Raw genomic sequence first — 21,071 nt, 5'->3', positions numbered from 1 at the left:
GCTAGATCTTTTTCTTCTAGGCCCTCCCAATCTAGCAGAGGTTAACTGAGAGTCTAGCACCTTTTAAAGGTCTGAATAGGAAACACTTGTCATCTATTGTCTCTAAGGGCAGCCACTGTAAGACTTAAAAAGAACCTTGGTCTCCACAGTCTTTTGTCTTAACCTGAATGTTTCCTTTCTATGGATCCCAGGTCTTTAAACAAACTCAACCAATTGTCAACCAGAAAATGTTTAAATTTACCTATAATCTGAAAGTCCTCACTTTGAGTTGTCCCAGCTTTCTGAACCAAACCAATGTAATTCTTAAATGTATTTGATTGATGTCTCATGCCTCGCTAAAATATATAAAACCAAGGTGTACCCCAACTACCTTGGGCACATGTTCTCAGCGCCTTCTGAGGGCTGTGTCATGGGCCATGGTCACTCATATTTGGCTCAGAATAAATCTCTTAAAATATTTTACAGAGTTTGACTATTTTTGTCAATAATATCAAGCAGAACAAGAGTTAACTGCATGGACTGAACTAATAGATGACTGAAGTAATCTTTTTTTGCTTAAAATGTTTCTGACCCTTTGTTTTGTTTTTCAGAGCCAATAAAACTTTTAAACTATTTACAGCTTTTAATCATTGAGTAAAGTATACTCCTGTGAATAAAATTTGAAACATATTTGTTCCCTCTACCTGATTTCTCTAGAATTTGGAAACTATGAGTATTACTGACTTATGGCAATACAGTTATTTGCATAGGTGCAAAAAGAATCTGTTTTCTTTTTCAACAGAATGCAATTGGAGGACTGGTTATTTTACCAAGGCTTTGATGGGAATGCTGTGCTTTCCTTTAAGGAATCAAATTTAACTTATAGAGCCAATAAAAGCCCCTTGGGGAAACTGGCCTGATACCTTGTCTACACAGTCCCTGCACAAGGTTCCTAACCTGTGGCAAGTAAAGCATGTCACCTAGGAGCCCCAAGTTATTTTGGGACCTCAAGAGGAGAGGAATGTACCCAACTCATAGGTATTTAATGGTACAAACCCACGTCTGGACTCAGCACTCAAAAAAAGTCTTATCTCAGATTTCTTTTATGGAACAAAGTTCTATCAAAGCCAATTTTAAAAGCCTATGTGAAAAATAATTATTTTTGCTGCATTTTATACAGATAATCAGGCCACATATAAGACTAAAGCTTATTTTGCAAACAAATCATTCCTACTATAATTTGTCTTTAGTAAAAATGGAAAATTGGAGATTATGTTTCAAGAACTATGGTATACCCATTATTAGATTCTAGTCTCATCAGTTGTTTTTCAGGTTTTTTTCTGCAATTTAGACTACCCCTGCTTATTCCTTTGACCCAATCAGTGATCTCTAACTGCAGCTCAGATAAAACAAGAGGGATGGGTAACATAAAAATCTGGATCAATATTCTAATTCTGAGCATATAATGGAATTGGCTAGTAACCCCATATCAGCTTGGTTCCAACAGTTATCCAGGTCAGAAAGAGCCTTCTTATTTAGTTTCCTTAGGATAATCTTGCTTACTTTGCTTTACTATTGTAGAATATATTGCTGTTGTACTCTTCATGTAGGAATCCAGGATAAGTTTACTCAATGTTTTCTTAAACTGAACACTTATTAATCTTCCAGATACCACCTTTCGATAGCAGCAGGAGGTAGACAAATCCTAGGTAGACAGGGGTGAGTCCCCAGTAAAATCTGATCTTCAAGCCAAAGACAGTTTAAAGCCAAACTACAAGGCTCAGATAAATCCATGAACTGGATTGAGAACCTCTTTTCCTGTATTGATGCTCTTTCCTCTGATTGATCACCACCCTTCACCTATTTTACATATACCTACCCTTCTCTAATTGATTTTTGCACTGTTATGCCCATCTTAGAGTGGTGTCTTTGTTTTAGCCTTTTTTGGATGCTCACAAACCAATCAGCACACACTTCCCTATTCTGAACTCATAAAAGTCCTGGGCCCAGCCATACTGGGGAGAGAACATCTGACTTTAGGTGGGGAATCACTCTCGAATCCCCTCTCTACTGAGAGCTGTTTCATCACTCAATAAAACTCTTGTTCTCCCTCCTCACCCAATGGTTGTCAGGGTAATCTCATTCTTCTTGGAAGCAGGATAAGAACTCAGGCCCCCGCCAAACACGGGAATGAAGAAGACAGTAACACCGTAGCCCTCTGCCCCCTGCCCCAGTTGGTGCCCAGCAGCTACCCATACAACAGGAAGCAGTGGCAGGTCTAGGCCAGCCCCGGAGTAGTGGGCCAGAGCAGGGCAATGGGTTGACAGAGCTGTTAACACGTCCCTGTTTGTTGAGCTGCAGACAGCAGGACTAAAAGAGCTGTTAGCACACTGTAACACCCACTCTGGGGCTTTGGGGTTGCAGGCATCCCCATTTGGACACCTCCACATTCCCCTCGTCTGGACACCAGAGTCCACTGCGGAAGTCGCCTGGAACATATATGATCCAACCACCAGCCCCACACAGAGCCCGCTCCTGTGCCAGTACTTGGAGTGGCCAGCCAGACCCTGTACTCATTTGCTCACACACCCCCTCCTTCCAAGGACTAAGCACACAGTCATGGTGGCCGCAGGATCTGTGCCAGAGTGCAAGCCAAGCACAGTCCAGTGAGCCAAGTGGATTGGGTGCCTCCTGCAGTGAACCTGGGCCTGTGTAAGACCTAAGCAGGGCATCACTGGCTTTGGAGATCTCTGGTTGGCAAAGCAGCACTGAAAAAAAAACTGCATCATTTTTGTCAAAGTTATAAATGGCCTTTACCATACTGACACTTTCTAACTGAGCTCCTCTTTATCCTGGATACAAGAGACCCTAAGAGTTAGGCAGGAATATCATCGTCCCTATTCAGCCTGAAGATGTTAAGAAGATGGATCTTTGTCCCTCTACAATCCTTAGGATTAAGGGTTCCCTTGTAAAAGGGAGGAGGGAAATACGTCAGAGGTGTTTGAATCAGAGCAACTCCATCTTGAATAGGGACTGGGTAAAATGAGGCTAAGACTACTAGGCTGCATTCTCAGGAGGTTAGGCATTCTAAGTCACAGGATGAGACAGGAGGTTGCCACAAGACACAGGTCACAAAAACCTTACTAATAAAACAGCATGTGATAAAGAAGCTGGCCAAAACCCACTAAAACCAAGGTAGTGACAAAAGTGACTTCTCGTCATTCTCACTGCTCCTGTGCTAATTATAATGCATCAGCATGCTAAAAGACATTCCCACCAGTGCCAAGACAATTTACAAAGGCCATAACAACATCAGAAAGTTACCCTGTATGGTCTAAAAAGGGGAGGAACCTTCAGTTCCGGGAACTGCCCACGCATTTCCTGGAAAACTCATAAACAATCCACCCCTTGTGTAATAAATAATCAAGAAATAACCATAGAATAGCCAACAAGCAGCCCTCAAGGCTGCTCTGCCTATGGAATAGCCATTCTCTTATTCCTTTACTTTCTTAATAAACTTGCTTTCACTTTATGGACTCACCCTGAATTCTTTTTTGTGTGAGATCCAAGAACCATCTCTTACGGTCTGGATCAGGACTGCTTTGCGGTAACATCTTCATAATAATCCACTGAATCAATGCATCAAAACATACTTAGTCATTCTCCTCTAACACTCATTAGAGTGATATATCATTCTAAGACAGAAATAGGAAGATCACTTCTAATTTAGATCACTATATTAGATATAAATTAGATTGAAATTAGATCCCTTCTAATTTATATATATTACAAATAAACATATACACACACAAGAAAGGAAGAGAGGACAGAAAGAGGGAGGAAATAAATATATGGCAACTTAATACGACTTTTGTATATTTTGGATCATTTCTAAATATACTTTCCCATAGTCACATTATAGCATTTTAGAACATTTCCAAAGATCTTAATAGTGTTGACAAAAGAGTCAAACACTGTAAAATATTTCAAAAGATTTATTCTAAGCCAAATATGAGTGACCATGACCCATTATACAGCCCTAAGGAGATCCTGAGAACATGTGCCCAAGGTGGTCCAATTGCAGCTTGGTTTGGTTTTATATATTTTAGGGAGACATAAGACATCACTCAGATACATCTGGGATATACATTGGTGATTGGTTGAAAGAGTTATTATCAATAAAAAGGAATGTCTAGGTTACAATAAGAGGTTGTGGAAACCAAACTTTGATCATGCAGATGAAGCTCCAGGTAGGAGGCTTCAGAGAGAGTAGACTGTAAATGTTTCTTAACAGTTGTTAAGATCTGTGTTGATGTTAATGCTGAAGGGGTATAATGAGACATGTCCAACCCCCACTTCCCATCATGGTCTCAAACAGTCTATCAGGTTACACTAAGAGGCTTCTGGCCCAGAGTAGTAAGTCCATTCAGATAGCTGCGGAACCTTCAAGTGTTATTTTTTGTTTACAATACCCAACCTGCTGTTCGGGAATATACCATCCTCTTACATGGCCACAAGCAATGTGTGATGCTATAGACGGTACTGTCACCTCTCTAGCATCAGGTTTTATCCTATGGCTAATGCCTTTAACAGCTTTATTGAGATATACATGCTATACATTCACCTCTTTATACAACTCAACGATTTTTAGTGTTTCTTTCAGAGCTGTGCAACCACCACCAAATACAATTTTAGAACATTTTCATCTTCCCAAAAAGAAATCCTGGGCTGGGCACAGTGGCTCACACCTGTAATCCCAGCACTTTGGAAGGCCAATGAGGGCAGATCACAAGGTCAAGAGTTCAAGACCATAATGGTAAAACCCGTCTCTACTAAAAATACAAAAATTAGGCATGCGTCAGCATACCTGTAATCCCAGCTACTAAGGAGGCTGAGGCAGGAAAATCTCTTGAACCCAGGAGGCAGAGGTTTGGGTGACAGAGCCAGACTCCATCTCAGGAAAAAAAAAAAGAAAAGAAATCCTATACCCATTAGCAGTAACTAACCATTCCTCCTTCAACCCCCTAGTATGGCTAATTTTTGCTAATTGACCATCCCACAATTTTTCCATGCTTTTTCATAGACACTGCTGAAACAAATCAAAATATTTTACCCCAAAATATACTATTTTGGCATATTCTGAGATGGCTATTCAGAGGGCCTGCAAACAGAAGTAGCCCTCCAAAAAGTATCTTTTGTTGGGGAGATTGACATCTGTAAAGACAATCTGCACTTATACACCAAGTTTTCTCTCAGGCCTTGCCTTGACCAGATCTAGAAAAGATTAACTGAGATTGACACATTTAAGGATCTGAAAGAAACATTTAGCATCAATTCTCTCTGAGGGCTACTACCTGTGAGGTTTCATCTATACAACAAGACCACCTTTGCTAGCCAGGCCTCCTCTTCTGTCCCATAACCTGTTTTGCCACAATCCAAGCCCCCAATCTTTTGGTAACCTCAAGATGGTATATAAGCTTCTGTGCTCCCCTGGAAGGTTGGAGTTAGTCACTCTGTGGTTCTCCCCTGAGTACGTGTTGATATGTTTGTATGCCTTTCCTCTTATTAATCTCCTTTTGCAAGTTGATTTTTCAGTGAACCTTCAGAGGGGGAAGTGAAAGTTTTCCCTTAGCTCCTATACCTCAAGGATATTACAAAATTGTTTCAAACACGTGAAATGGAATGATTGATTCTGCTACTCAGGTATTTGTTTCAAATTGTGAAATATTTTGCCTCTTAACCATAGGCAAGTAAAACATGTCAGAATGGCCTCTTGTTTTTTTACAAGGCACTTTTTAAAGGTAAGGCATAATTTGAGTTAAGAGGAAAAAAGCTACCATATAAGCACAAAGTTATCCATACTTTTCAAAACTAGTAGCAAGTATCCTTTGTAAGGGAAGAAAAACAACTTTACCTCACCCATTCTAGGTTTGTGGCTGAGGCCCCTATAACAAAAGACAGGTTAACAAGAGAAAAGCATACATATTTATTTGATATAGGTTTTATGTAACACAGGAGCCTTCATAAGGAAAAAGCCCAAAGAAACATTCACATCTATGCATTTTTATATTAGGTTTGATGAACAGTGGACAGTCATGGAGAAATATGGGGCAAAGAATATGATCTAATGGTAATAAACTGGGGAACTTAGCAAGGCCTGTTTATTCAGTATTCTCCCTGTGACCCTTTACCCTCAGAGATAAAAATACTTCTCTCTTCCCAGTATAAAGAGGGCACCTTTCACAGGAGGGTCTTAAGACCTGCTTCAGAGGAAGGTGAGAAAATCCTGGATCTGGACCAGACTCCAAAAAGGGCTGGACTCTTGCATGAGGGTTCTTGGATCTCACGCAAGAAAGAATTTGAGGCAAGTTCATAGAGTAATGTGAAAGCAAGTTTATTAAGAAAGTAAAGGAATAAGAGAATGGCTACCTTATAGGCAGAGTAGCCCTAAGGGCTGCTGGTTGTCCATTTTTATGATTATTTCTTGACTATATACTAAACAAAGGGTGGATGATTCATGCCTCCCCTTTTTAGACCATATAGGGTAACTTCCTGGCACTGCTATGGCATTTGTAAACAGTCAAGTTGCTGGTGGGAGTGCAGCAGTGAGGACTACTAGAGGTCACTCTTGTCACCATCTTGGTTTTGGTGGGATTGAACCAGCTTCATTACTGCATCCTGTTTTATCAGCAAGGTCTTTATGACCTGTGTCTTGTGTAAACCTATCTCATCCTGTGACTTTGAATGCCTTAACCATCTGGGAATGCAGCTCAGTAGGGTCTCAGCCTCATTTTACCCAGCTCATACTTAAGATGGAGTTGCTCTTGTTCAGACACCTTTGACAGTTTTATTGCCACCACTGCCAGAAGATTTATAAGAATTGCATGTCAGGTTCTGTACAGAAATATAGTTATAATTAAGCATTAATCAGGCTGGGCCAGGTATGGTATCTCACACCTATAATCCCAGCACTTTGGGAGGCCAAGGCAAGAGGGTTGCTCGAGCCTAGGAGTTCAAGACCAGCCCTGGCAACATACCAAGACCTGTCTCTACAAAAATTTTTTTTTTATTTTTTTTTTTGAGACAGAGTCTCACTCTGTCACCCAGGCTACAGTGCAGCGGCACAGTCTCAGCTCACTGCAACCTTCGCCTCCCAGGTTCAAGCAATTCTCCTGTCTCGGCCTCGCGAGTAACTGGGATTATAGACACCCACTATCACACCCAGTTAATTTTTGTATTTTTGGTAGAGACAGGGTTTCACCATGTTGGCCAGGCTGGTCTCAAACTCCTAACCTCAAGTGAATCCACCCACCTTGGCCTCCCAAAGTGCTGGGATTACAGGTGTGAGCCACTGCGTCCAGCCCCAAAAAGAAAATTAAAAATTAGGTGAGTATAGTGGTACACATCAGTAGTCCCACCTCCTGGGGATGCTGAAGTAGGAGGGTCACTTGAGCCCAGGAGTTCAAGGTTACAGTGAGCTATGATTATGTCACTATACTCCAGCCTGGACAACAGAGGGAAACCTCAAAAAAAAAAAAAAAGAAAAAGAAAAATCAGGCTGCACTTTGGCCCACTTCCTTGAGGCTAAAAAAGTCACTTAGCACTAGCTATGATTCATTTGCATCCCCACTGTTCCCATCTATAGTATTTCTGACATTAGGGTCATAAGATTCTTTAAGAATTGATTTGCATTCCCCTTGTTCCTACAGACAGGCAACAGAATCATAAGGCTTTTGTTAAGGCTCACTTAAGATGTTTTTCAGACCAAATTCCAGCAACCAGTTTGAAGACTCCCACAGGGAAACTTCTCCACCTCTCTGTGCCAAGACTTCACCAATCAACACTACCCACACTTCAGCCCATGCCCCAACCCTTAAAAACCATACCCCCAAATTCCTCGAGGAGACAGAACTGAGGTTCCCTCCAATCCCATTTGGTAAGCCCACGACTAAACTTCTTTCCCTGCTGCCTCCCAGTGTTAGTGTATTGACTAGCCATGCACATCGGGCAATGAACCTGTCATGGCCTCATCCAGGGGAGAATGGTAGGGAGGAAAGAAAGTATAGTAACCTTCCTGATTCCACTGTTCTCTTTACTATGTCAAGGTGTCATATTTTAGGATAGCATAGCCTGAATCACCCCATCACATTACCTTGGAAGTCTATTATTAAATCCAGCAAAAATGTCACACAAAAGCGAGGGATTTCTTTATTTTAATTGGGTTAACGTGATCTGATAATAAATTAAAAGTACACTGCTAATAGACATTGAAAGAACTCTCCACCCCAAATCCACAGAATATACATTCTTCTCAGCACCACATCACACCTACTCTAAAATTGACCACATAATTGGAAGTAAATCACTCATCAGCAAATGCAAAAGAATGGAAATCATAACAAACTGTCTCTCAGACCACAATGAAATCAAATTAGAACTCAGGATTAAGAAACTAACTCAGAACCACACAACTTCAGGGAAAATGAACAACTGGCTCTTGAATGTTGACTGGAAAAACAATGAAATGAAGGCAGAAAAAAAGATGTTCTTCAAAACCAACGAGAACGAAGACACAATGTACCAGAATCTCTGGGACACATTTAAAGCAATGTCTAGAGAAAAATTTATAGCATTAAATGCCCACATGACAAACAAGGAAAGATCTAAAATCCACACCCTATCATCAAAATTGAAAGAGCTAGAGAAGCAAGATCCAAAAAACTCAAAAGCTAGCAGAAGACAAGAAATAGCTAAGATCAGAGCAGAATTGAAGGAGATAAACACACAAAAAAACCCTTAAAAAAATTAATAAATCCAGGAGCTGGTTTTTTGAAAAGATCAACAAAATAGACAGACCACTAGCCAGATTAATAAAAAAGAAAAGAGAAAAGAATCAAATAGATGAAATAAAAAACGATAAAAGGGATATCACCACTGATTCCACAGAAATACAAACTACTATCAGAAATTACTACAAACAATGCTGTGTACATAAACCAGTAAACCTGGAAGACATGAATAAATTCCTGGACACTTACACCCTCCCGAACCCAAACCAGAAAGAAGTTGAAACCCTGAATAGACCAATAACAAGGGCTAAAGTTGAGGCAGCAATTGATAGCCTACGAACCAAAAAAAAGCCCAGGTCCAGATGCATTCACAGCCTAATTCTACCAGACATACAAAGAGGAGCTGCATCACTCCTTCTGAAACTATTCCAACAATCCAAAAAGAGGGAATCCTTCCCAAATCATTTTATCATCCTGATACCAAAACCCAGCAGAGACTCAACAAGAAAACTTCAGGCCAACATCCATGATGAACGTAAATGCAAAAATCTTCAATAAAATACTGGCAAACCAATGTCAACAGCACATCAAAAAGCTTATCCATCACAATCTAGTAGGTTTCATCCCAGGAATGCAAGGCTGGTTCAACATACACAAGTCTACAAATGTAATTCACCACATAAACAGAACCAAACACAAAAACCACATGATTATCTCAATAGATGCAGAGAAAGCCTTCGACAAAATTCAATAGTGCTCTATGCTAAAACTCTCAATAAACTAGGTATCAACAGAACATATCTCAAAATAATAAAAGCTATTTACAACTAACCCACAGCCAATATCATACAGAATGAGCAAAAACTGGAAGCATTCCCTTTGAAATCTGGCACTAGACAAGGATGCCCTCTCTCACCACTCCTATTCGGTATAGTATTGAAAGTTCTAGCCAGAGCAATCAGGCAAGAAAAAGAAATAACAGGTATTCAATTAGGAAAGGAGGAAGTCAAATTGTCTCTATTTGCAGATGATATGATTGTATATTTAGAAGACCCCATCGTCTCAGCCCAAAATCTCCTGAAACTGATAAGCAACTTCAGCAAAGTCTCCGGATACAAAATCAATGTGCAGAAATCACAAGCATTCCTATACACCAATAACAGACTTAAAGAGAGCCAAATCAAGAACGAACTACCATTCACAATTGCTACAAAGAGAATAAAATACCTAGGAATACAACTAACAAAGGATGTAAAGGACCTCTTCAAGGAAAACTATAAACCACTGCTCAAGGAAATAAGAGAGGACACAGACAGATGGAGAAACATTCCATGCTCATGGTTAGGAAGAATCAATATTGTGAAAATGGCCATACTGCTCAAAGTAATTTATAGATTCAATGCTATCCCCATCAAGCTACCTATGACCCTCTTCACAGAACTGGAAAAAACCACCTTAAAATTCATATGAAACCAAAAGACAGCCCACATAGCCAAGTCAATTCTAAGCAAAAAGGACAACGCTGGAGGTATCATGCTACCTGACTTCAAACTATACTACAAGGCTACAGTAATCAAAACAGCATGATACTCGTACCAAAACAGAGATATAGACCAGATATGGAACAGAACAGAGGCCTTGGAGGCAACGCCACACATCTACAACCATATGATCTTTAACAAACCTGACAAAAACAAGCAATGGGGAAAGGATTCCCTGTTTAATAAATGGTGTTGGAAAACTGGCTAGCCATGTGCAGAAAGCAGAAACTGGACCCCTTCCTGACACCTTACACTAAAATTAACTCCAGATGGATTAAACACTTAAACATAAGACCTAACACCATAAAAACCCTAGAAGAAAACCTAGACAAAACCATTCAGGATATAGGCATAGGCAAGGACTTCATGACTAAAACACCAAAAGCATTGGCAACAAAAGCCAAAATAGACAAATGGGATCTAATTAAACTCCAGAGCTTCTGTACAGCAAAAGAAACAATCATTAGAGTGAACCAGCAACCAATAGAATGGGAAAAAATTTTTGCAATCTACCCATCTAACAAAGGGCTAATAGCCAGAGTTTACAAAGAACTAAAACAGATATACAAGAAAAAAACAAACAAACCCATTCAAAAGTGGGTGAAGGATATGAACAGACACTTTTCAAAAGAGGACATATATAGGCCAACAAACATATGAAAAAATGCTCATCATCACTGGTCATTAGAGAAATGCAAATCAAAACCACATTGAGTTACCATCTCATGCCAGTTAGAATGGCGATCATTAAAAAATCTGGAGACAACAGATGCTGGAGAGGATGTGGAGAAACAGGAACACTTTTACACTATTGGTGGGAGTATAAATTAGTTCAACCATTGTGGAAGACAGTGTAGCGATTCCTCAGGAACCTAGAAATAGAAATTCCATTTAACCCAGCAATCCCATTACTGGGTATCTATCCAAAGGATTATAAATTGTTCCATTATAAAGACACATGCACGTGTATGTTCATTTCGGTACTGTTTACAATAGCAAAGACCTGGAACCAACCCAAATGCCCATCGATGATAGACTGGACAGGGAAAATGGGGCACATATACACCGTGGAATACTGTGCAGCCACAAAAAACGATGAGTTTGTGTCCTGTGTAGGGACATGGATGAACCTGGAAACCATCATTCTCAGAAAACTGACACAAGAACAGAAAATCAAACACCACATGTTCTCACTCATAGGCGGGTGTTGAACAATGAGAACACATGGACACAGGGAGGGGAGCATCACACACTGGGGTTTGTTGGTGGGGACTAGTGAAGGGACAGAGGGAGTAGGGAGTTGGGGAGGGATGATATGGGGAGAAATGCCAGATACAGGTGATGGGGATGGAGGCAGCAAACCACATTGCCTTGTATGTACCTATGAAACAATCCTGCATGTTCTTCACATGTACCCCAGACCCTAAAGGACAATAAAATATACATATATTTAAAAATAAAGATATTAATTTATTTAACAATTCTTGAAAAATATTTGTAACTCGAGAGAAATTAGGTCTAAATGCATCCAAGAAGAAAAGCAAAACAAAAATTATCAAACTGTAAAAAAAGAAAAAGTACACTGCAATCTATGTAATAGCAGCCCCCAACCTTTTTGGCATTGAGGACCAGTTTCGTGAAAGATGATTTTTCCACAGACAGTGAGGGTGATGATCTCGGGATGACTCAGCACATTACATTTATTGTGCACTTTATCTCTATTATTATTACATCGTGATATATAATGAAATAGTTATACAACTAACACATGTAGGATCAGTAGGAGCCTTGAGCTTGTTTCCCTGCAACTAGATGGTCCCATCTCAGTGTGATGGGAGGCATTAGATTTTCATAAGAGCACACAACCTAGATCCCTTGCATGCACAGTTCACAATAGGGTTCACGCTCTTATGAGAATATAATGCCTCTGGATCTGACAGGAGGCGGAGCTCAGGCTAATGCAAGTGATGGGGACTGGCTGTAAATGCAGATGAAGCTTCATTCATTTGCCCACCACTCACCTCCTGTTGTGCAACCCAGTTCCTAACAGGTCACAGACCACTACACATCCATAGCTCACGGGTTGGGGACCCCTGCAATATAAGATTTGATGTGATCTAAAGAATCATTGTTATACTATCAGAAAACACTTTTATTTGGCCAAAGCACTTGTTTCTCATGTCATAATTTTTTTATGATGTATGGAATTTAGCAATTTGCTTTTTGGAAATTTGGCAGGGGAAAGCGAATTGAAAATAGCTAATTAAACAAGAGAGGCCTGGGTTTCCTAATCAGGTCACACATTTTTTCAAAGACAGTAAAAATCAGTTCTAAAAGCTGAGGAAGCACTTCACTGATGGACTCTCCTCTCATCTAAATTTCTCTCTTCATCTAACTCTAGATACTTCCTTATGGTTCAAATAATCCAAACATTCCTGTTACCCAAGTGAAGCAATCCTCCAATCTAACCAAGTGTTTTGCTTTACATCACTTCAGTTATGTAAAATATTTATTTGCACATCACAGCCAAGAATATCCCTGATGCTGCTTGGTACACCCAAATTCAACTATTCCTCGTCTTTATCTGTATGTATTAATACAAAAAACTCAGTTCACACAAATGAATACTTCCAAAATAAAGTCATTTTCTCATGTTGATAAGGAAAAATATAATGCAACAGCTAAACAATAAACTCATAAAACATGTGTCCAGGAAGAGCTAAGATATTATAAAATCCCTAGTTATGTGCTCTGCAAGTGGCACACAGAACATAGATACGTACACACACTGACTCACACAATCACACAGGTGTCACCACTTCGCTTCCCATTCTCAATTAAGGACCACCAGCTCCTCTACCACCTGTCGTGGTGCAGGGAGGGAAGTTGGGTTGGAAATAAGAAATCTTTCATACCAACAGTAAGAGTATACACAAGCAAGCACCAAGCCTTGGTGATTCTGGAAGCTCTGGGACTGGGTGGACACAATTATTACTGGAGGAGTAAAACTGCAGCTGGATTCCCTGGTTCTCACCTCAGGAGTTGAACCCTGGTTCCCACACCAGGAGTTGAACTCGGGCCATCTGGATAAAAACCAGGAATCCTAACTGCTGAACCACCAGGGAAGTGGCATAGCTCTATCCCGAACTTAGGTTCTTAGCCTTCCTAACCCGGAAGAATGGGGAAACAAGTCCCACAGGCACAGTGAGTTTTACTGTCGAAATAAAACTTGTGGACCCAAAGAGTATGTGAAAATGCAGTTTATTAGGCAGAGTGAAAGGACAGCTCCTATGCTTTCGTATAACGGGATCCAGAAAAAGGATACCATCCAGGCAGGGGCAGCTGGAGTTTTCATTCCTGAATTATTCCCTCTCCATTCATGTTCTCATCCAATGAGAGGAGTTCTTTTAAATTTCCTCTGGATTGATTGATCTTTGACTCCATTACCAGATTGGCTACTTGTTTTATAACCCTGAGTCACAGAGCCCCCTCATGGACAGCCTCGGGAAATTCAAAGACAAAGGGCCCTACCTGTCTTGCCAGGGAGGGAAGGTGAAACGAAGGGCTCAAAAACGTCCATTTTAGCACTTTCTGAGAGTCAAACCACTTAAGCCTCTGTTTTATATGACCAAATATTCTAAATCTGTCACTTGAAATGGCATACTCATGATTAAAAGCAAATCACCTTTTACACCACCAAATGATCCATAGGTCATATTGCAGGCTGTTCTCTGAAGATTATGTTCATATATCAATTTCATCTGATACTGATTCCCATGTTCCACATTACCCAAGGTTCCTAAGGAAAAAAAAAATGATTACTTTGTATTTGTGTACATTAAAAAACATTAATTTGTTCTCATCCTCTACTCTAATTCTAAGTAATTCAATTTTGGGGAAATTATACTGAAAAGCACTAAAATATAATGTATTGTGATAAATTAGCATACTGATGACATAGAAAGCCAAACTTTCTTATATCCAGTTCGGGGCTTCTTATATCTGACTAGGTCAGAAATAAACTGGTAGTAAATGGCAGTATTGCAGAAGGTATAAACTTTGGCTTTTGGAAATTTGCAAAAATTTCTGTGTTCTACCCCCATTGTTTCATTTTTCTTGCATATTTAGGTAGGGAAAAATCATTTGGCAAAGGAGGTCTGAGAGCCAAAACCAATATTTGAGGTAAAAATGAGATCCTTAGTTTCTGAAGAACTGAGTACCTTCCAGCTTCTATGTACATAAGTTTTAGGCCCCAGAAAAAGCAAAGTCTTACAGAAATGGCGAAATCTCACTGAAGTTACAAATGTCAAATGCTTCAAATAAACAACACTGCACCAAAGAAGTACATTTGAAAATGAAGGCTCCCAAAATAGTCTCATCTAGGGATGCCTATTGACATGCAGAAGCTTCTAAAATTTTTCAAAAGACACTTTATAAAAGGCAAATAAAAAGCTTAAGCAACTAATTGATAAGAAAAACTAAATGTGCTAATTTTTGTCTTAGTTACTATCCTGATCCAAAGGTGAAAAGAAAGTTATCCTAGATAAAGTATTTATAAAAGGTAGGCCCTAGGACAAAATAGGCTTGCTTCTTTTTCAGATGCAACCATGCTGAGTCCTGGCATAGAGAATGCTTTCTTCACCCTATTCCTTAATGGGCTCCACTCTGAAGTAAGTAATTTTAGCTAAGAAATAGTAGCTAAATTAAGAACACCTATTGGACTCAAATATGCCTTTCTGGACCTTAACTGGCTATTTTGAAACCCTTCTGTAAAAGAAATTTACATCTATTAAGGAAATCTCCATTTTTAAGGATGTCTGCCTGTGTATATTAGAAACTCTTACCATTGTTTTAAACTGACATAAGTCATACCTTTGATTAACTTGCCTTTCTGGCCATCTCGTCTTAACCAAACTTTCATGAGAGCACCATTTTTCCTTAGTTTGAGCAAATGATGATACAATATTTAGGCCTAAAATCTTAGCTATGTACTTATGGAATATAATTTTTTTGTTATTTTACCTAAGAGTTATTTTAGAAATGCAAAATTTGTTGCCTGGTTAATAATTGCTTAGGGCAATGAAACAAGTAACTGAAAGATTAATAGAACAAATGGGGAAAAGAAAAACTATTTAAAAGCTGGCAAATAAAAATCTTTCATATCCATGTGTGTTATGTGTCTGTGATAATATTTGGTAAATAAAACTAGTTTAAAATTGTTGCTAAAATAGGAACGGCTTCAAAATTATCAGTTAAATATAACAAGGTATTTGCTTGACTGTGAGCTGTTTTTGGTTTAGAGCCTCTGGAGTCAGGGGTCTGCATAGGTGGACCTGACGTGGTCTAAAGGCACATTCTTAGTGCCTAGACCACCAGCTACAAGCCAGAATCAAGCCTATATGATCCCTTCTTCCCTGCTTTCCCTGCTTGCCTACTGGCTGGGGAGGGGTTGAATCCTTCAGGCATAGATTTTCATGCTAAACCAGACAGTACTGAAATTGTTTATATATGCAATTTGAATGAACTCCATGATCCAAGTCAAATTACATATAACTTTCAGTTATCAGTGCTATATACTTAAATTGGAGAAACAACTGTTACTTAAGAGGTCATTAAGCCCAACATTAAGGGTGGACTCACAGAGAACCTGAACAGCCACCTTGTCCTTCCTGAGTCCTTAAAGCTTTTGCTATTAAAAGCTCTGCATTCCACAACTCATCATGGAAGAAATAAAATTATCCAAATTAAAAATATATTTATTGGTGTGGTGACTGTTCTATATCGCTAAAATAGTTTACAACCAATGTTTGCTTTGTCAAACACATGTTCCTGGAAAGACAACCAAAACTTCAGGTACATTTCTACTAGCTGATGAGCAATTTAAACATTTACAGAAAGATTTCATTCAATTGTCATTTTCAGTGCATGTTTTCTGGTTGAATTAAAGTTTTCCCATGCAAGAGGGCTAATGTTATAACAGTAGCTCTATATATCAAAGTATATTTTCACCCAGGAAAGAAAGCCTTTGATAGTCCACTGACTGAGGACAATCAACCCCTTCACAATCTAGAACCCAAAGAGTAAATCTTCTGAGAATACCAGAGAAAAACTGCCCTTGCCATCCACATTACAGCAAAACTTTGGGACCTTGAAATTTTGAGTTAATAATCTCAGAACTCAAAAGGACCCCTCCACTCTTGGAACTGTATACCCACTGGAAACCCTAAGCTAAAGCTAAACAGGAAAGTTTCTCTCCAGGAGAAGATGGCATCCATAAGGTAGACAGCTTTTTCCCTAGATCATGGATCAAGACTTCTCTGCTATTAGGAGACTCTTATCTTTCCATTTTTTTTCTTTGCTTATGCTTCTATGAACAATAGAAGTGAAAAGAGGATCTATTGTGTGCATTCATAGGGTATACTTTTATTTGTGAAGGATTTTACAGCCAGCCTTATGCATGGACAATCTTATGCCTCAATTAATAAAAGATGAAGGCCCAATTCAGGTGAGAAACTTTAATGACACACTTATTGTCTCATAATCAGTCAGAAACAGGATAGTGGCCCACTCCTCTTAACCGACATCATAGATAAAAGATAACACTTTAAGGAAGTCTTCATTCTTCTAAATAGGCATCATTTGTTAGGTCTCTTTTTCCATGGTTTGAACTAAATGAGGTAATGATTAGAAAATTATCCCTCATGATAGGCTTTATAGCAGATTCCACTGTAAAGGCTACAGACTTTAAAGTATCTTATGGAAGTTTTGCTAAATAACAGAACTACTCTAGATTACTTACTGGTTAAACAGCAGTATCTGTGCACTTGTTGGTACTTCTTGTTGGCCATGGAGAAATGCATCACATTGGATATTATAGATATTCAGTTGTAGGGGACTAATGAAGAGACTGCTTAGTTAAAGCGAATAGACTCTATCTAGTTCATTCTTTGATCTATTTAATTTTACTTCGTTTGGTTCATGGGGTCCCTGGCTAAGGAGCATGCTCCAAACTCTTGGTATTTTCCTCCTGATATTATAGTAGTCTCCATAGTGTCAAAAATTTTTAAATGCTTGCATGCAGCCATCTCTAGAATGCCACATAATTTCTCTTCAACTAGAAGGACAAGAGCTTAAAAAGATGTGTGACCATGAGGGCACTGTAACCTATGAATGACATGCTGAGACTAGAAATCCAAAATTCATGGTAACTGAGACTGGGACTAAGGCCCTAACTTTTGGTCACACTCTCACATAAGTGAGAACCTGACTAAAAGGGGAAATTTTTTAATAAAATTATGGAAAGCCATTGTTTTGGACTGAGCTTATGCACTAGGTCCCAACAGACAAGACCAAACCAAAATGGAGTCACTCATACTAAATGTGACATAACCAAACTAAGATCTTAAGGAAACACATAGCTCCTAGAACAGACAAGGCTTTGTTTTTCTCCTATAAACACGACATTCCAGCATAAGGAGGTACCCTCTACTCTAACCTTTACAGAAAAATAACCCGAATTCTTTGTTCCCACCTTACAAAACCCACTGTTCTGCTATTTCCCAGTGGATTTTAAGATGAAATAAGTACATTTACGATGGTGACAGTGACATCGATGACTGGTCAATCTCTCAAAATTAAGAGGATGACCAAAAGGGGAGAATTGCTGTATCAAGTTTAAACTAAAGCTGCCTACTTACATAGTTCAAGTTTAGCCTACAGGTTTCTCTGTACATAGTAAACTATAACCTAAATGGAGGTATAAACAGACTGTAACTGACTCTTGTGCCAATCACTGAGTTTTGGCCAATCAAAGGAGGCCAACTGTTCAAACCATGTTCAAATAAGGTAAACATCAAGCTGTAACTAATCTGGCTGTTTCTGTACCTCATTCCATTTTCTATACATCACTTTCTTTTTTCTGTCTGTCACTATCCTTTTTCTGTCTATAAATCTTCTACCACATGGCTGTGCTGAAGTATCTCTAAGCCTACTCTGGCTCAAGAGGCTGCCCAATTCACAAATCATTCTTTGTTCAGTTAAACTCTGTTAAATTTCATTTGTCTAAGGTTTTTCTTTTAACAACATCTACAACCAGAACAATCCCTTTGAATAAGAAAAGCACTTATACATGCCTGCTAGCTGAAATGCAAGCAGGAACATCAGCAACTCATGTCAATGAACATAGGCGTCAGCAGCCAGAATTTAAACAAACTTGGCATGAAATGACACTAGGCTTTGTATAAAAACTCCAAATGCACTGATAAATCTTAAACTTCAGGTAACTGCACTTTAAAACTTAATAATGCAACTATGGAGAAAAAGATAATTTTCCTTAGATAACTACCTTGGAATGAAAGAAGTATTTGGTAATCTAATATTTCTGATCATTTTTCCCTAAAAAATTATCAGTGATGTAATATTAAAATTATTTACATAGGGTTTGCCCTGGGATATATGGACTGAATATAGCATATATGATTATAGTCTACATAAAATTATTATAAAGTTTCATCAGTTAGAAAGTACATTAATATTCAAACATTTATGCAATTGGCCAGGCTTACTTAAACAAGATCTGATTTAAACCAAAAAATTCTCTGGAAAATCGAAGGTCACTTTGACAAGTTTTCAGTGAAATTTTCGGTAACTGGTGAGCAATCTAAGGATACTAAATAAACTCAAAGTCATTACAGATTAAGTAAAGGTGCACTGTGTTAAATAACCAAGTTAGATTATGTAAGCCTGTCAAAAGTAAAGAACCACAACTCTTTTGCCCTCCTCGTGGAAACCATTACAATTCTATAAATATGTCAGATACTTAGTAAATGCTTCTTGAGAAGTGCACATTTTTTTGGAAAAGAATATTTAAAACAACATAATCAGTATGGCTTACCCTCACACATCTGTAACCATTTATTCAGAAACTGAAGCCCATCAGAAAGAAATCTGAGATGCCATGTGATGTTTCTCTTTACCAGAGTATGATAAGATAGGCCAACATCAGGTCAGCAAGACGCTGTTTTTTCTCTATATTAAGCATACATTTGATGACATATAAGCCACCACAAAGAAGTTAGCAAAGTTGCCTCTGACTGTTAAGGGTTGTTAGGTATGTCCAGGAGACTGACCTTAGAAGATCTCCTCTAGTTTGCCTCAAATCTTTTACAAAAACAAAAAATATTTGAGAAGGGAGCCGTTGAAGAAAAGGATGTCAAGTTCAGCTCACACATTCATCTGCTGACACTAGCGGTTTCACTTAAATTAGAAAGTGTTTGTGCTTCCCCTGTTACAATAAAAGCTAGGTAAAAGTTCAGTCTGGAACTTCAAGAAACATATTCAAGAGAACAAAAACATTAACTTCCCAATGCTTCTCAATTTAAGCCAAGCCAGGAAAAATATACAAATTAAATCAGCCCACAAATATCATAAGAGTCTGAAGAAATGAGAGACAGAAGGGAAGGGAGGTGGGGCATAAGAGAAAGTAGTTTGGACAACTCCTAGTCACCATTGAATACAAAGCTTTTAAGTGAACACAAGAATAAAAGAGCAATAAAATCACCATTCCTATAGCAAATAACTTTTATTTTGAAGGAGGATACCAAGGTGCCATAAACAAATTGCCACCTAATATGTCAGTTTCTTTCAGTATATTTTTTTGATAAATACACATTTTATCCCTTGTCTATGCTCTAAGCCCCAGTGGAACTCCAAAGGGTTCTGTCTTTCTGGCCCATAGTTCAAGCAGGACTTGAAGGCCTAGTGTCTAATCAAATTTCTAGTTTCTAAGATACCCTATTCTCTGCCCCGCTTTAGAGCCCCCACAGAGCTTTCGGAAGGAACTAATTTCCGAAGAAGTATTCTGGGTAACTGTAACTGTCGGCAAATTCTCCTCCATGGCTTGTGTAACCCATAGTAAAATAACAGGCTTACAGTCAAAAACAGAGGAACAACTAGATCCATGCAATAAAGTAGCCTACATCGTATGATAATACTTTCTCCATTTACCCTAGCATACTAAATGCCCTGTCACTAGGGGAACAACATGAAACCATGTCCTTTCCCACGCTTTATCCGGCCTCTGACATAAACAGAGTAGAAAATAAAATGATAGTAGTAACAGAGAAGGGGGTGAAAACAGCACATGGTGAAGAGTAATAAGAAAGGCACTGTCAATTGCCTCAGCACTACCCAGAAATTTGTTCACTCATTCATTCAACAAGTATTTACTGGATGTCTACCATATTCTACTGCAGGTTACCAAGGCTGCCTTGGAAATCTAAAAGATCTACACACTGAAATAAGACTGCCTAAGAATATCCAACTCAGTAAGTAAATATGCATCATTACTCAAATTGAAAGCAAAATACAAAAAAAGGCCAAATCAGGAGAGTAAGCCTGAGAAATCCAAATCCTAGAAGCTAACATTTACAGCTAGCTCCAAAGGAGAGGACCTCTGGTATAAGAAACAGCCTCATAGACACTTAGTTTGATCATACCTGCAAAAAAATGCCCCCATACTGACATCCATTAAAATAACTCTCAACTTGAACTAAACTTATCTAATAACTGAAATAAAATTTTTTAAGGCTGGGCGCGGTGGCTCACGCTTGTAATCCCAGCACTTTGGGAGGCCGAGGCGGGTGGATCATGAAGTCAAGAGATCGAGACCATCCTGGTCAACATGGTGAAACCCCGTCTCTACTAAAAATACAAAAATTAGCTGGGCATGGTGGCGCACGTCTGTAGTCCCAGCTACTCGGGA

General features: G+C 38.9%; 1 protein-coding gene across 6 annotated transcripts in view; it reads right to left on the bottom strand.

The window, feature by feature from the left end:
- BBS9 (Bardet-Biedl syndrome 9) overlaps positions 1–21,071 on the bottom strand; it is a 466,532-nt gene that overhangs the window by 417,767 nt on the left and 27,694 nt on the right. For all 6 annotated transcript variants that reach the window (XM_017527150.2, XM_037737962.1, XM_017527153.2 and 3 more), the window contains exon 5: positions 13,995–14,108. In XM_017527150.2, coding sequence (XP_017382639.1) covers positions 13,995–14,108 — 114 coding nt within the window. The remainder of the gene's footprint in view (positions 1–13,994; positions 14,109–21,071) is intronic.

This window comes from Cebus imitator, unplaced genomic scaffold (genome assembly GCF_001604975.1).
Source record: "Cebus imitator isolate Cc_AM_T3 unplaced genomic scaffold, Cebus_imitator-1.0 Scaffold45, whole genome shotgun sequence".
NCBI classification, from domain to species: Eukaryota; Metazoa; Chordata; class Mammalia; order Primates; family Cebidae; genus Cebus; species Cebus imitator.
Note: the sequence above shows the minus strand (reverse complement) of the source record. Positions and strands in the feature narration are given on the sequence as shown.